This window comes from Aythya ferina, assembly GCF_964211825.1.
Source record: "Aythya ferina genome assembly, chromosome: 1".
Classification (NCBI taxonomy): domain Eukaryota; kingdom Metazoa; phylum Chordata; class Aves; order Anseriformes; family Anatidae; genus Aythya; species Aythya ferina.
In genome coordinates this window covers 55,131,237-55,147,078 of record NC_140296.1, presented here as the reverse complement: position 1 = coordinate 55,147,078, position 15,842 = coordinate 55,131,237, and the positions used below count along the sequence as shown (strand labels likewise).

The 15,842-nt window shown below is 39.1% G+C and overlaps 1 protein-coding gene across 12 annotated transcripts in view; it reads right to left on the bottom strand.

Annotated features, from left to right (window-relative positions):
- Positions 1–15,842, bottom strand: part of MBNL2 (muscleblind like splicing regulator 2) — a 108,402-nt gene that overhangs the window by 68,445 nt on the left and 24,115 nt on the right. For 11 of the 12 annotated variants that reach the window (XM_084506883.1, XM_084506892.1, XM_084506891.1 and 8 more), the window contains exon 2: positions 1,381–2,193. In XM_084506883.1, coding sequence (XP_084363009.1) covers positions 1,381–1,554 — 174 coding nt within the window. In that variant the 5' untranslated portion in view covers positions 1,555–2,193. Of the gene's footprint in view, positions 1–1,380; positions 2,194–2,286; positions 2,371–15,842 lie in introns of those variants that run through there. The other variant, XM_084506888.1, reaches the window with a different exon arrangement.

Genomic DNA, 15,842 nt, shown 5'->3' with positions numbered 1-15,842 from the left:
AAATTGTATGGACTTGCTTATTTTCTGTAAAAGCTACTTATTGCCCATTTGCTGCAGATGCTAGCCTGCCTGCTTAAGAAAAAAAAAAATTATCCCATTGGCAAGCGACCAATATACTAGAACATCTACAAAGAAGCTGTTACAGTTTATCGTGCAGTAATCCATGGATTAAGGTCATTAATAGCACTCGATGACATACTGTGATGACTCCAAAGGTGCTGTTCTGGCTTGTAGGATATACAGAACGTAAACCCCTCACAAATATTTCCACAAAATTACCTTCTTATAAATCTTTAGAAGAGAAGAAATGAGAAAACCCAGAAAAAAACAGATGCTCAGTACAGTGTTTTGCACTCCACACACACACAGAGAAAAAGAATGTAAAATGAAACTAAAGTAATGTTTTTAAACAGCACAATTTTCTTCTCATTCACTCTGATGTAACCATAGTAAGAGTTCTTGGTGAGTAATTTAAATTTTGAATTACAGAGCCAAATTTGAAAAACAGGTCAAGACATTCTCCCATGACCAAAAGACAAAGCAATTAGTAAAACTTTTAAAATAAAGTCTCAAATGGTAAACTTTCCCTGTGCATTATTTACATGTAAAAAAAAAGTATTTTTCTTTCTGTTTACATGAGAATACAAACATTTCTTCACAGAAAACACTGTGTACTCCCCAAATCCCATGGGGCTTTTAAAAGTCCTTTCTACAGTACAAAGTATTTTTGCAAAACTTTTAAAATAGTTCTCTAAAGCTTGCTTGATGTCATTAGCAAGTCAGAAGAAGTTGACAGCCTATCAACATAATTGCTAATTTTTCTCCAAGGGAGAGAAATCCCTTACTTTGTTCTGAACTTATGTGGCTATATGCACTATCAATATATATAAAAATGCTATTCATTTATCTCAGAGTCCACAACACCACGGGTAAACCATCTATTGTGTCTAAACTGATGGACAGGCTTTTCTTACTTCTGTTGATTTACATGAAAATGTCCTTTTTTAATGTCATTTGTCTCATTAGCATACTGATAATGGCCCAGTACTCTGCCACCATGTATCTTCATTTGCAGTGGAACAATGGTAATTCATAAAATGTACTCGGGTGACTACAGTTGTCATACCAGCTGTAAGCAATCCTGTATCCCCCAGTCGTATGACATTTTTGTAAACAACGTATTGACACTGGGAAAGAAAAATCCTTAGAAAGAAAACTTTTCAAAGCTTCAATAAATAAAAGTTAAGACAAATAACATTTGTATTAATACACATCTTACCAAGAACAAATTACTTTCCAATTAGCTGTAACTCAATTTCATTTTTTGCTTTCAACACAATATATTAGCATTTTCACTACACATGCAATTTTCTTCCTTACCTTTAAGGAATCAAAGCAGGCAATAACTCTTCCATTTTCAACCTGGCAACTTTTAGGGGGATGTGCAAATTTGCATTCTTCATCAGAGCGTGAACAAGTTCCCCTCTGAAACTGCCTGCACACTTCTAACGTTAGCCATTTTGTATCTCTTACAGGAGCAACATTCAAAGCCATGATGAAAAGCTGAATTAGAACTTGTAAACTGCTGTCAAGTGAATTATGCCAAAGAAATTTCCAAAACTACCGATGAAAGGAGGGGGAGAAAAAAAAATAATTCCAATTGAAAAGAAAGTTAAAAAAAAAAATAATGTGGGGGACAATTAATGATGTCCAACTCACACAACACGGAATAAACAGAGAAAGTTTATCAGCAAGCAGTCACTCATCAATCATTAAGTCCCACTTGTAGACTTTTGGCTGAAAACGACCATGCTCAGTAGCATTTCTGTCCGCAAAACGTGTGGCTCTGCTGATTGTATCACTGATGCAGCAGTTTCAAGCACAGGTCCTTCAATGCAATGGCACTCCTTGATGGAATACTAGCTCGCTGCAGGTCGCTTGCTGGTATTGATTACCCAAGAAAAGCAATGCAGTCATTTGTTCGTGTCCCACTAATAATAATTCTTCTTCCTGTTTTAACGGTGAGTTCAGTTTCCCATCAATTAATTGGCAAATCAAGACAGTTGAGGTATCTTCTGCCACGGATAAGGTCAAGGCAACGTCTAGGTGGCAAAGACAGTATTTTGAAAACACAGGCGTAGCAGTCCTCTCTCATAAAAGTGACTTCACAAAGGCACTTTTTAAATCACTGACCTGACAAAACAAATACAATATCAGTTCACATTCAGCTCATTCACATCAACATTATGAGATCTATCATCACTTCTGATCAGGTATTATACATACACTGCCAATACTCGCTTCTATTTCTTTTCCCAGAGAAAAATCAGCATCCTTTGTGAAGTAGTGCATGACAAGGGAATAGCCAGTTGAAACACGTACTGCAGTAATATTCTAGGCAGCAATCCAAAAGTTGGGAATGATTTAAATAGATGAATGTGGCAGACACAATAATTAGGCATGCTGGTTGTGAAACAATTCAATCTAATGTGCTTAGTCTCCAAAACAATATACAAGAACCAGTTTCCATTAATTTATCATTTGGCCCTTCAGATTGTATTATTATATTAGAAACTGCTACTTTTTATGTGTTCTTCCTTAGAAATGAAGATGGTAATATTGTGTTCAGATTTCTCGTTTCTCTCCCTGTTTCTCTGCAAAAAAAAGAAATCCCAAAGAACCGTCATCCCAAAATTACAGGAAAAAAAAAAAACAAAAATTTACTTTTTCAGCAAATAGCATGAGTTTCCCTGTTATGCTAAAGGTTGTTTCACAAAGGCTTCATGAAAGGGCTCACTACTCTAAATCATCATCCTTTAATGAGTTATTTCTAGTATGAAGCAGCCTTTATTTGAAATTTTCTTTGATTAAATTGGCTTTCATTTACCTTTACAAATACATGGTTCAGCATCAAAATAAAAGGCTTTTAAATATGGAACTTAAACTATTTTACAACTATAAAAAACAAGGACATTTTATAGCTAAACAGATTTGAAAATCAAAGGGTTAGGTGTTCTAAACAATTTTTAATAAATGGCTATATTATACACAGACGGTGAAACCATGGTCATGATGTTTCCTCCTGTTCAGCTTCAAAGGAACACACAAACTTCCCTTTGCAGATACCAGCCAGAAACAGTTGATGGATTATTTTTATGCAAGAAGAATAAAGAAAGAGAGAAGACTGGAATAAGCGATGTTTTAAAATGCAGCAATAAAAATAGCTCTAAAAACATTGACAGCTTTCCCATGCCAGAATAATTACCATTCTGTGCTTGGATCCATCCTATTTAATTGGAGTTGGGATTGCTAGTAATGTGAGTAAGAATTACTCACACACGGTTTCAGGAACAGATCCCAGTTCTGACTTCCAAGTCTTCATATCAAAAGGCTCTTCTGTTACTTAGTAACACTACCAAAAAGGATTTCACTATGTGACTGATACCTACAACAGAATATGCTACTACTGTCATTAATACAGGTAAAGCAATGCTAATTGCCTGAAAATTCAGTTTCAAATCAAACATGTAATAAGATGTGTCTGGATGATCCTTAGGTAGCCTTAGAATTAGTACATTTTAAATTAGTACGTTTAGAGGTGGTATATTTTAAAAGTTACACAACTGTAGCACCGTGTAGGATACGAATTAAATATTCATTTAATCAAATATTCTATTGATGTTGTCCCACAGCATCAACGAAGAGTGAGGTTAAGCTGAAAATGTACAAAATGGTGAGAAAATGCTTATAAAAGATTAAAAGGAAAGAGAGGGGGAAAGAAAAGGAGAGCCTTTGCAAAAAAAAAACCTGTTGAGCTGATGGCTTGTTGGGCTGATGATGTAGCTGGCTAAACGCAGAAGAGAAAATATTCTCTCTAGAGCCACCCATTCTAATTTAGAAATGCCAGTAATGGTTTTCAGTAATATATGTAGGAGACAGACCGAAATTTTAGGAAAAGGGTAAATGTTAAACTGCACGCTGCTCACAATCACAAGTAGTAATACTCTGCTGCACTGCATACTACTAAAAATGACAAAGTCATTTCTCACGTAGTAGGTGTGAAGGCTGAAGAAAAACAGACTTTACGCATGGTAGCAGTGCAAACAGCCTACATTATATAAATGGCCGTAGCCATGGTTTTTAAAAAAATGTGCACAACAAAATCCCATACAAGATTCATGAGACTGCAGCAAGAATTAACACCACAAAGCGTATGGGGTGGGGGAGTAGAGAGGAGAAGAGGAGTGAAGTACAACCTCATCATACTTCCCGTCTTCTTAATATATCAACATCCTAATGGAGAATTTCTAAAGAAAGGGGAGTTTTTCTCATAAACCCGCACCTTATCAAAATAATGATACTATCTGACTTCTCAAGAAGCACTGAAGATGAACTAAGAAGTGCTGCTTGGAAAGAGAAAAGCGATACAAGGAGAAGGGGAGGATATACAAACAGAAAAAAACAACTATAGGAGGAACCAAGGAATGCAGGAGTTCCAGATGTGAGGCAAGAGCTCAAAAGGAGGAAAATATGGGATTAGAAAGAAGGAAATGAAAATGGCTAGTTATGGAAAAGGGAGAGAGAGGAAGGAGGAGCTTTAAGGGAAGTGACCAAAAAATGAGATGGGTGTGAATGAAATATTGAGGAAGAAAGGGGGAGAAGGAATTTTAGATGGAAGGCAAAAGAGAATACAGTTATGGGGGAAAATCCAGTGGTTTTTGTAAACAAATGAGGGAAATTTGTAATTTGTAAATGAAGGAAAGAAACATAAGATTTATGAAAGAAATTGCAATAAAATAATAATAGCAAAAAAGCCCCCATAAAATACCTCTCAGGCCACAAGCCATTACTAACATCACAGCCCACTCTGACCTTGTGTGTTGCAGAGCCCATCCATATGGAGAACACAGAGGCCCCCAGCAAGCATGAACTCTGCTGTTCTTTCCACCCCTTCTAACTCTGATTTGCATCCCAAAGTACCAGCAAAGTCAGCTGTCCTGCTAAAAGCAACGGGACCTCACCAGCCTACAGACTCAGCAGCAACTGGGTCCCTTATCCCGGCAGAAAGGTTTGCTTTTTTGGTTTGCTCAGGGGTTTCATCTAGTTGTTTTGTTGTTGTTAATAAATAATTAAATAATAATAAATTATTAAATAGTTACTTAAGTAATTAAATAAATTCATGGACATTTATTTGGAAGAGCTACTTGGCTTTAGATACCACCTTTCAGATGCCTTTTGCAGGAAGCTATCAAGGCGTAGAAGAGTAGGAGGCTTCTGCCAATCTCATGTTTTGAGATAGCAGAAAAGAGTCTTTTAGACTTCTGTTTTAAACCACAAAATCCTTTCTGCTTTTCCAAGTAGGCAAAGAAGCCTTCCCAGTAAAATAATAACATAATACTAATGAAATCCCTCTAAGTATCAACATGGCAAAGCACTCAGGTTCTAGGAGCCCCCAAAGAAGGTTTTAAATCTGAGCTTGCACACCAAGCAGGCAGCAGCTTTCGGAGTTTCAAGTGAGCACAAAACCCTGCCCTGTTATAAACCAGTGGATCGCTCAGCTGGAAAATAGGAGCTCTTGCTAGACGCAAAATATGGGCTGCTCTGGTTTTACTTATCTGACAGATTATGTAGTGATGGATTATGTAGTATCGTGTAACGGAGAAGCTAAGGCTTCCTGGACATGATATTTTCATGCTTCAGCTGATACCGTGTAGCAACGAGCTAAGACCTCATCTTCAAAAAGTTACCTCTGCAGGTGATTGTCAGTTGTAGGCAGCTGAGAACAGGCTGTCTCGTAAAATTAGATGTTAACCACAACCATCACTAGCTTCACGCTCCGCAATGCAAGTTCGCAAACTAGCAACAACATCTAAGCCACGTATTGCTCTCAGATTCCCAAGATGTTCAGTCAGTTCCAGGTATTTGTCCAGGACATAAACTAATCCATAAGAAATAACGCCCTCAATTTAGCCTCCACCTTCAGTCTGGACTTACTAGTTTCAAGCCAGAGGTTTCACCCTCTGGCAAAAGTACAAACTCTGGACAAAGTACAACCACACCTTGACATCCCAAGACATTCCCATTAAATCCAAACACAAGCCAAGAGGTCTCTGCTACATGAAGCCACTGGTGCTGCTGGCCAGCAGCACCTGCTTCTATGGTCAATTGCTCCTGCCAATGTCAAAGTGCTCTTCTACCAGAAAAGCTTCAAATTCCATTTGAAGAGAAGAAAAAATGAAATCTGGATGCACACACACACACACTCTTTCCCCCTCAAAAAGCCTATAAGTCACGAAGACTCAAAACATATGGAAAGATCCCATGTGTAAATCTAACATGTAAGGAAGGGATCTTCTGCATAAAGCAGAACCAGATCGAGTTGAATATGTTGTATATTCATAATGGAAATACAGATATTCAAAGTCTGACAGCCACTAAACATGACCTCTTACCCTTAAAGCTGGGAAAAGGTATCCAAACCCCATGAAGCCATACCTCGTGCTTGCAGGCTCCATTTTCAAAGCACTCAGGACACAGCCAGGGGACACTGGCAGTCACTTCAGTCCAAAAGATGGTGGGACTGCACTTCAGCTTTTCACCTACTCCTCACTGTTACATTCTTTTAAATGTCATTTTTTCCATTATTTGTGCTTTAAATAGCATTCAAGGCCTCCAAGCTGAGTAGGAGCTGCATATCAAGTGACCGCCACAAACCCATGAGCCCACTCCAGCATCATTTAAATGCCACCTGCCTGCTGTTTCCTTGACCCACCCCGACCTGTTTTCTCTTGTTTTCCCTCAGGCTCTCTACCGAGAGGCCCAAGAAAGCAAGGCTGTGCTAAAACTGGACATAAAACTCCACACAACAGCGTGCTGGTCTGGTATACTCTCTCAGCAAGTCCAAGTTTGTTAATAGCCTTTCAAAAGTTGACTTTGTTCCAGCAGATTTTCTGATAAGTCACCAACTGTCCATTCATACCACTTCACATTACGTGCTGGATCAGCTATGATCTGCCTCCCTAGACAAAGAATGGAGCTGAAAGAGCAGCAAAAAGCAGCCAGAAGCCTTGCATCACCCATGCTGACTAACTCCATAGAAACATGCCCACACCTCATACCTGTTGGACAACTAGGACAGGGCCAGTGCTGATGGGCCCTGATGGGCCTGGCACCATGGGCTGCATCCCTGCTCCCTTCCCCACATTCCACCTGCCCTTTCTTGCAGGTCTGGCTCTTACTTGCAAGGTCCTGTATTCATTTGTAATACCATATCAGACAGAACGGGCTTCCCTGCCCCTGGAAAGCAAGGCCGACCGAGTCATCCCACTGGTTTAAGCCTCACTGTGCAAAATCCCCCATTAACCAACAGAAGATCTTATTTCAAACGATGCTACCGTGCATGGAAGATAATTATCCTACAGCCGAGCAATATGTCAGTTGGCATGCCTGTTAAGCACATTTCAATAAATCACATTCTGAAAGACAGAACACGCCAGAAATTTTTGTTTGGTAGATAAGCTTTTCTCACTCCATCGGCCCACCAGATTAGGAAAGAGGACTAGAAAGTGATACTCAACACAGAGGTATCATTCATCAGTGAGTACAATGCCAGTTTTGTGTTCTTCTTGTGAACCAATTTCTAACACCTCATTCATATTTTTGATACGTAACCTAATATTAGAGTATCTAGTAGGACGGGACAATGTATCATAGAGCAATGTCTTAACATAGGTCAGCAAAATTAAAGTATTAGAAACAGAAGCAGGCTACTGGCTCTTTTCTGAACTACTGTGAAGGCACAAAAATAATATTCGCTGTGTTCAAGAAACAAGAGAAAAAAAAAAAGAAAGACTTCCATGACACATCATATGCTCTTTGATGGAAAACATGAATGGAAAACCTTCCTGCCACCACAACATTTTAAGAAAAAACATTCAATTATAGTAGAAAGCGATTAAGACATTTTCTTCAACAGATTTCGTATGTTATTTTGAACATTTCTTTAATCATTTGCAGTGTTCCCCCACACACTTTTTTTTTTTTTTTTTTTTAAAAGATATTGAGCAGCTTTCATTTTTCCTTGAACAAACCATTATTGCCCAAACGAGGAAGAAATCACAACTGTCCTGTCAGGGAGGTAGCCCAGTACCTTGAGCAGGTGGCCAGGGGCCAAACCCACTAAAATTCCAATGCCAGTTCCTGTATTAATTTGACCTGAACTTTACTGAATCAAACGTGCCCTGACTTACAAAAGACCCATTATTTATGTTATTTGCTTGACTTGGAGATAACTGTTGCAACACCTCTCCTTGTCTGTTATACAACCAGAGATGAACACTCACCAACTGTAATTCAAGTGGTAAGCCTGCCAAGAGTCGATCATAACCCTTTCACTTAAGCTGACAGAAGTCCAGGGACAGGTTAGAAAATGCCAGTCTGCTTTATTTGAACTGAGCATGACCTCTAAATATCAGTTTTGCTAAATGAGCCACAATCTCCTCGCCAAGATCACTAATGTGCCGTGTTGATCCTTCTACTGTGCTGTGGTTCAGGTTTTCACTGTGCTCCACGCTATTTACAGTAGAGCGCCGAGCTTCTTATAAAAACCTGTCGGTGTGCTTTGAAGCTGGCTTTACAATAAAATAACACTAATGTCCTTTGTCCTCTGGGAAACAGGTGAGGAAAGTGTGCTGCCAGCTGTGAAACAACAGCCACAGCTCAGGACCTTTTCAGCGGTCCCCTGCACTACTTTGGTAATGGACCATGAAATATTTCTGCTGAAGTTCAAGCCTGTAGGTGACTGGAACCCACAAGAGTATTTTCTAACATCAAAGTGCTTAGAAGTCATGCTGATAAAACTAAAGCTCATTATGCTTCAGTTAAAATGCAATTGCAGAAAACAGTTTTCCCTTCTTCTCGCAAACTTTTTTTTTTGGTTTTTACAATTATTTTCATCCTGCTCCACTGAACCTTCACCTCCCTTCTTGGTCTGCATCTTCTCTCACAGTCTGTAACTTAAACATTTCTTGTTTTCAAGTCCAATGAAAAGTTTTCATCCTCTAGCCGTATGAATTTCATACATAAAATCCTGCTCCCACCTTGACAAGAGGGCTAAAGCAATTTCTGTTTCTGTGCTTCTGTGAGCAGAATTAATCATCCCTGGCAGCAATGACGTTATCACTTGGCCTCTTGTGAACACCAGTGTTTTGCTTTTGGCAGAGTGCACCATGTAGCAGCTATTAATCAAACCTGATTCCCCAGGGAAGGGTACCCCAGTACATTAGGAGGTCCTGCACACACATGGCTACAGACATGCATTATAGTTTTTCAGGACTGTAAAAATATTTATAGAAGAGTGTGTGCATATACTCTGATTTTTTTTTATAGTCCTGGACTGGCATGGAGGGAATCCATGATCAAGTGACTGTTCTCACCTGCCAAAGGACCAACAACATGCTGTTACAAAGGAGCACAACTTAAAAGAGCTCTGGCTTCTGTGAGTTCTCTGTTTTCTGTACTCCAGTTTCACGCTAAGTCCAGAAGACAGAACTTAGGAAGGTATTTATTTATGTGACAAACAGTATCCCTTTCCAGTGAGAGACAGGGACAGCTCTGAACGAACCAATAACTCCATGTAAATTTAGAACTTGAAAGCTGAAAATACATATAAAACTGCCAATAGCATTATTAATAATATATTCCAACAAATTACCCTGCTCTGGAAAGCTGTATGGCGCATCCAAACAAAGCTCTGGAGGAGAATGTAGCAAGAGCACTACCTAATGCTATTAAATACGACTGCCTCTTAAGCAGTAAATCCATCGTGATGTACAGATTCCTGCACAACCTCCGGGAAGCACCGCTGTCCTGAGATACCTTCATCTCTGGGCCATTTTCTCCATTTCCATTTTAACTGAGAACAGGACACTAAAGTACATGAAGATGACTTTTACAGGTCAGTTGAAATATCCATCTAGCGCAATATCTTGTCTCCAACCATGGCCAAATACCAGACATCTACTGAAGATTATGAAAACAGGGCAGGCAAGAGTGTGGCAATTGCCAGGAATATACTCCCACCTCCAGCATCCTAAGGCTGATGCCTTTGTATTTAATAGGTCTTGTTCAATTCTTCTTCCATGGATTTGCCCACTCCCTTTTTGGATGCTGCTCTGTTAGCAGTGTCTTTCATCACGTGCATGAAAAGTGGGAGGGAATCTGACTGGTTTGCAACTGTTGACAGAAGACTTTCACCTCTGGACAGGAGACTGGATATGGAAGAAAACACGTCAGAATGTCTGAAAACAGCAAATGTAGCTGTGGAGTAAGGTGGCTAATAAAAACAAAAAATAAAACATACAAAAATTTTACTAAATCTGTATTTTTTACTGGCTTTTTTTACTACCCCTGAATGTGTTAAACAAGAAGAGAAGACATCCCTTTTCCTTCCACCCAAAGTGGAGCTTTGAGAAAAGTGCTTTAAAACCCATCAGCACAGGAAGAAACACCAAGATCCCTTCTTCTGCATCCCAAGCTCCATAACCTAAGAATACGCCTAAAAGCAATGCTATGTTAGCAATCCAATGGGGAATTGGAGAGAATAAGGAAAACCCAAGAGCATGCCCAAAAGACCCAAAGTTTGACTTGCTGATTGTGCCCTGCCCAACCCTAAACATTTCACAACAATCTCAAACACATTTTGAAGGCAACTCATCACAACAGGGAAGTACTTACAGCAGGAAAAATAAGTATCATCTAGAGTGTCTTTGCTTCTCAAAGGGTTGCCCAGGCAATCCTTTGTCAGCGTCCATTTTAACACAAGTATTCAATTCCTCTCTCTCTTCGTTAGTGGCATGCATGTAACAAACAAAGCCAATTTTATTTACTTCCAAAAAAATAATAAAAAAAAAATCACAGGGCTGAACAGATGCAAGATTTTTACTTCTTACATATTTCATGGGACAAACTGCATTGATGGATTAAATGTGAATGTCAAAATACTTTACATCTTATGGCAGCTAGAAACATGGAACAGTGACCTAACCTTGATGTCTATGGAGTATCAGACTGTTATCAAGTACCTTCAAAAGCAATCCTACTATATCTTCTTAAAACAATGAATGTTTGACAACATTCAGACAGCAAAGGTTTTGAATAATCTAAGCTGAAACCTTTCACTAAAAGCCATTTTTCAAAGACCCCTCCTAGTCGAAAAGATTTTTTTTTCACGTGGACCCAAAGTACGGGGTAAGAAAGTATTAAATAAGTTCATTAGTCTCTTCTGAAAGTAGCCTCCTTTTCTTTTTTTTTTTTTTTGTTTTGTTTGTTTTTTTTTGTTTTTAGCATAAAGATTATCTTTGGTCCTCTAAGATGAATAAAGGAAATATCTAATTATGCTCAATGTGAAAATGTCAGTAAAAGACTTTTTCTTTTCAAAATTCATGTCATTTATTTGTCCACATTAAAAAATAATCAGAGGCTACCTGTGTTGTATTTGACATTACATAGTAGAAATGTATATTTAAATAAATTTGCATTTATGAATTACTATTCTGTTGTCAGTGCATCATGAGTTTAAAGAGAGAATGCCCTTCCTCAAGAATTGGTTTTGCAACTGCTAGCAAAGAAACAAAGAGCTTTTCTCAGAGTACTTGCAAGTTTCTGGTGAATTTCTGTTTTCTAGGAAATCATTGAAAACCTCTATTTAATCCTGAACCAAAAGGAAGGAGTTACAACTGGAAGAACTGTGCATCAACTGTCTGCAGGTACCACCTCCCATAGTAAACATTTGTCATTTTTTTTCCTCTGATCTCTTGGATGATGAATTTGGGGGTTGATACGCAGTACTGACCTTTGTTTTTGCCTGAGCACTGATTAGGAAGTGCTGACCCAATAAAAATGGGTCATTTTGATCTTGGTCCAAAAATCTCATCACCTGTTGGCATTTGAAGATAGTTACTTTTTAACCCAGCTTCATTGTAGGAAAAAAATAAATAAACAAACATAGATATATATTTATATAAGTAATGGGAGATAAAGCACTTAAAACAACGGACAAGAAGGATACACAGGAGGAAGCTGAGGAAGTTCACTGGCCAATAACAACGCCATCAGGTAAATTTGCACTCAAGTTTTCTGCCACGTGCATAGTTTAACTGTCTACAACAGGTAAGGGGGACACTGTGTGAAAAGATCAGGTTTGAGGCTGCCTAAGGAACCTAAAGGTGCACAAGTCCATGGGACTTGATGAGATGCATCCGAGGGTCCTGAGGGAACTGGTGGATTCAGTTGCCATGCCACTATCCATCATACTCGAGAAGCCCATGCCACTATCCATCATACTCGAGAAGCTGTGGCAGTCAGCTGTGGTGAAATTGGCAGAGGTATCACCCACTAGATCAGGTTTCCCGGGGTCTCATCCAACCTGGTCTTGAACATCTTCAGAGATGGGGCTTCCACGACCACTCTGGGCAACAACAACCTCTCTGATCTATGTCAGTAACATGGACAGTGGGATCAAGTGCACTCTCAGCATGCTTGCCAATGACACCAAGACATGAGGTATGTCATGCTGGAGGGAAGGGATGCCATCCAGAGATACCTGGACAGGCTCGAGAGGTGGGCCTCTGTGAACCTCATGAATTTCAACAAGGTCAACTGCAAGGTCTGGCACCTGATTTGAGGCAATCCCAAGCACAGATACAAGGTGGACAGAGAATGGATTGAAAGCAGCCCTGAGAAGGACTCGGGGGTGTTGGTTGATGGGAAACTCAACACAAGCCAGCAACATGCACTTGCAGCCCAGGATATGGTTGGATTTCTGAGGAACATCAGAAGTGTGGCCAGCAGGTTGAGGGAGGTGATTCTCCCCCTCTACTCTGCTCTTGTGAGACTGCAGCCTCGAGTGATGCATCCAGCTCTGGGGCCCCCAGCACAAGAAGGACATGGACACATTAGAACGACTCCAGAGGAAGGCCACAAGGATGGTCAAAGGGCTGGAGCACCTCTCCTATAAAGACAAGCTGAGGGAGCTGAGGTTGTTCAGCCTGGAGAAGAGAAGGCTCTGGGATGATCTTACATTGGCCTTCCAGTGCCTAAAGGAGGCCTACAGAAAAGACATGAAGGAACTCTTTGTCAGGGAGTGTGGCGATGGGACATGGGAGAATGGCTTTAAACTGAAAGAGTGCAGATTTAGATTAGATTTCAGAAGAAATCCTTCACTCACTGTGAGGGTGGTGAGGCCCTGGCACAGGCTGCCCAGAGAAGCTGTGGATGCCCCATCCCTGGAGGTGCTCAAGGCCAGGCTGGATGGGGCTTTGGGCAGCCTGGGCTGGGGGGAGGTGTCCCTGCTCATGGTAGGGGGGTTGGAATTGGGTGGGCTTTAAGGTGCCTTCCAACCCACACTGTTCTATGATAAACAACATTCAGATTTCCAAAAGTAAACAAAGCTCGTTGTAAAAACAATTTCAAATGTACAGTCTTTCTTTATATTTCTGCTGGCTTACAAATTGAAATGGGCATGGATACGGGTAGTAGTACTGACTGGGCAGACAGTGCCAGTCCAAGGCTATTTAGTTTCTAAACCCTGCTTCAAATCAGACTGCAAGTTTTTATCAATATTGAAATGAAAATCCATCTCTATTTTAACTCAGCTATTTTATATGGAAATAGAGCAATAGGAAGAAGTCCTTCCTACTCTTACTAGGATTTGTTGAAAACTTTCCTGAAGGAAATCTCAGTATCTCAATGCTTCCTTAGACTGAAAGGGGAAAATATCAGGGGGAAAAGTAAAAGTATTTTTAGCAATATTGAAACAATTCCATCTGAGCACTTTATTTTCATATGCCTGAACCACTTTATTGTAACTTAAATGTTATCATGGACAAGCACACAGTTACTCAGGAACACATCATAAATTCTGTTTTGATAGGAAAGTTGAATAAGAGTTCTTTCATCCTACCAAAACAAGGAGCTGCAGTATGTTTTCAGTGAAAATTTCCACTGAATACATTTCCCAGAAATGTTTTGATGGAGCACTTTTCCAGACCTTTGCCTACTATCTCTGTTTACCTGTAACTGCAGAGATTTCTCTCTCCTGCTGGGGACTGCTAAGCGCAGCTTGGTGTTCCTGAGTATTTCCGAAGAATGGATGTGCTTGTGACACTAAGTACAAGCAACTGGATTTTGGCAAGAGCATGTTTTCTGCTCGAATTGCAGAAGAAGATTTGGACTGTTTAAAATAAGTCTAAACAGTTTTGGCCTTTTCAAAGGTTTAATTCATTTGTTGTACTTCAAGCTTAGTCACAAATGGCTATTTAAATCAACATTTTGGTTTACACTCTATGTTTTGTACTGCCTGGCATAATTTCTGCGTTAAAACCGTAATGCAAAAATTTTCCTTTAAACTTGTGTAAATCTCACTTCGATAGACAGCACTGTTTTTAAAGGTATCATTTTTTTTTCCTAGCATTTCTTTCCCTGAAGAATATTTTCTATTTGACAAGGTCAACAAATAGCACAAAAAATATTCAGGATTTGGTCAATTAAACAACACCAAAAACATCACTCAGAGGTAAAATGCTGTCCATTTATAAACATAAAAAATGGACTGCTGTGATTATGCTTACACATTTCTATCTCAGAAAACAACTTTGCAAAAATGACTTAACAGATTTCTCTCTTGAATGCGCTTTATTTTTATGCAATGTTTTCTTAGCTTGTAAATAAGAGATTTTATCTCTTCTAACCTCCAGCCTGTGTACACACACAGGCCTGTGACACTTGATAGGAGTTCTTCTCATTTCATACATCATTTCCAGGACATAGCAAGTAGGACATAAAATCAAACCAGACTGGGGAAAAAAAAAAAAAAACAACAAGTCAACTAGCTCCCTCTCAGTCAAAAGTATGCCCTCAAGTAATCCTGTGCAACTTTGTGTGCTGCAAAGTATACATTACCAATATTTGGATTTTACAGAGATAGCTACTCTATTACAACACATAGACTTTAGAAATCCTGAAAAAACTATTTGAAATGTCCTTCTCCAGGTTTATCCCTCTGTCCATCATCTGAAATAGCAGTAACCATGGAATCACTTCACAGGAACTGAACAGAATTGCCCGTCCACTACCAAAAAAATAAGCACTATTGTACTCTGAGAAGTCAGAAAAGGGAGAGACTAAAGGTATAATGATATTATAGTTTCATGTAGTTGGATTTTTTTTTTTTTTTAGAAACAAAGCCCACTTAATATATATCTTCAGTTATTTTTTTTTTTAAATTATAATTTTGTAATGTTAGATTGAAATCCACAATTTTAAGGCCTTTTTTTTTTTTTTTCTTCCCTTCTCTGGCTTTATTATTGCTACATACTCACTTGATGAGAAAGGTCTCTATGAAAAATCTGAAGAATCTAAATTTCATAAGTGAAGCACTGAAGACAATTAAAGGCACACAAATATAAATGTTTAGTATTTTTGAATCAGAAGAGCAGAAACTTGTCTGCTCTTTCTGAAGTTTCAACTTTCAGGCAATAATTTTTACCTCCAGATGAATTACTCTAAAGATGAAAACCATCAGATTTACCTTTCCCTCTAGTGAAAAGTATGTTAGCTTTTTGGTGTCCGAAGGCCAAGAGGACTGAGATACAGCTACCTATCTTCACCAAAGCAGACCATTGCTACTTAGGCCGCTTTAATTTCATTTATCTTTAAGAAAATAACTTATATTGATTCCCCTCACAGGAATCCTCAAGTTCAAGGATCTACTGTGCTATTCTACTGCAGCACAGCTAACTCTCACCCATTTTACTGGAAGCCTTAAAAACATCAAGTGCATTTCA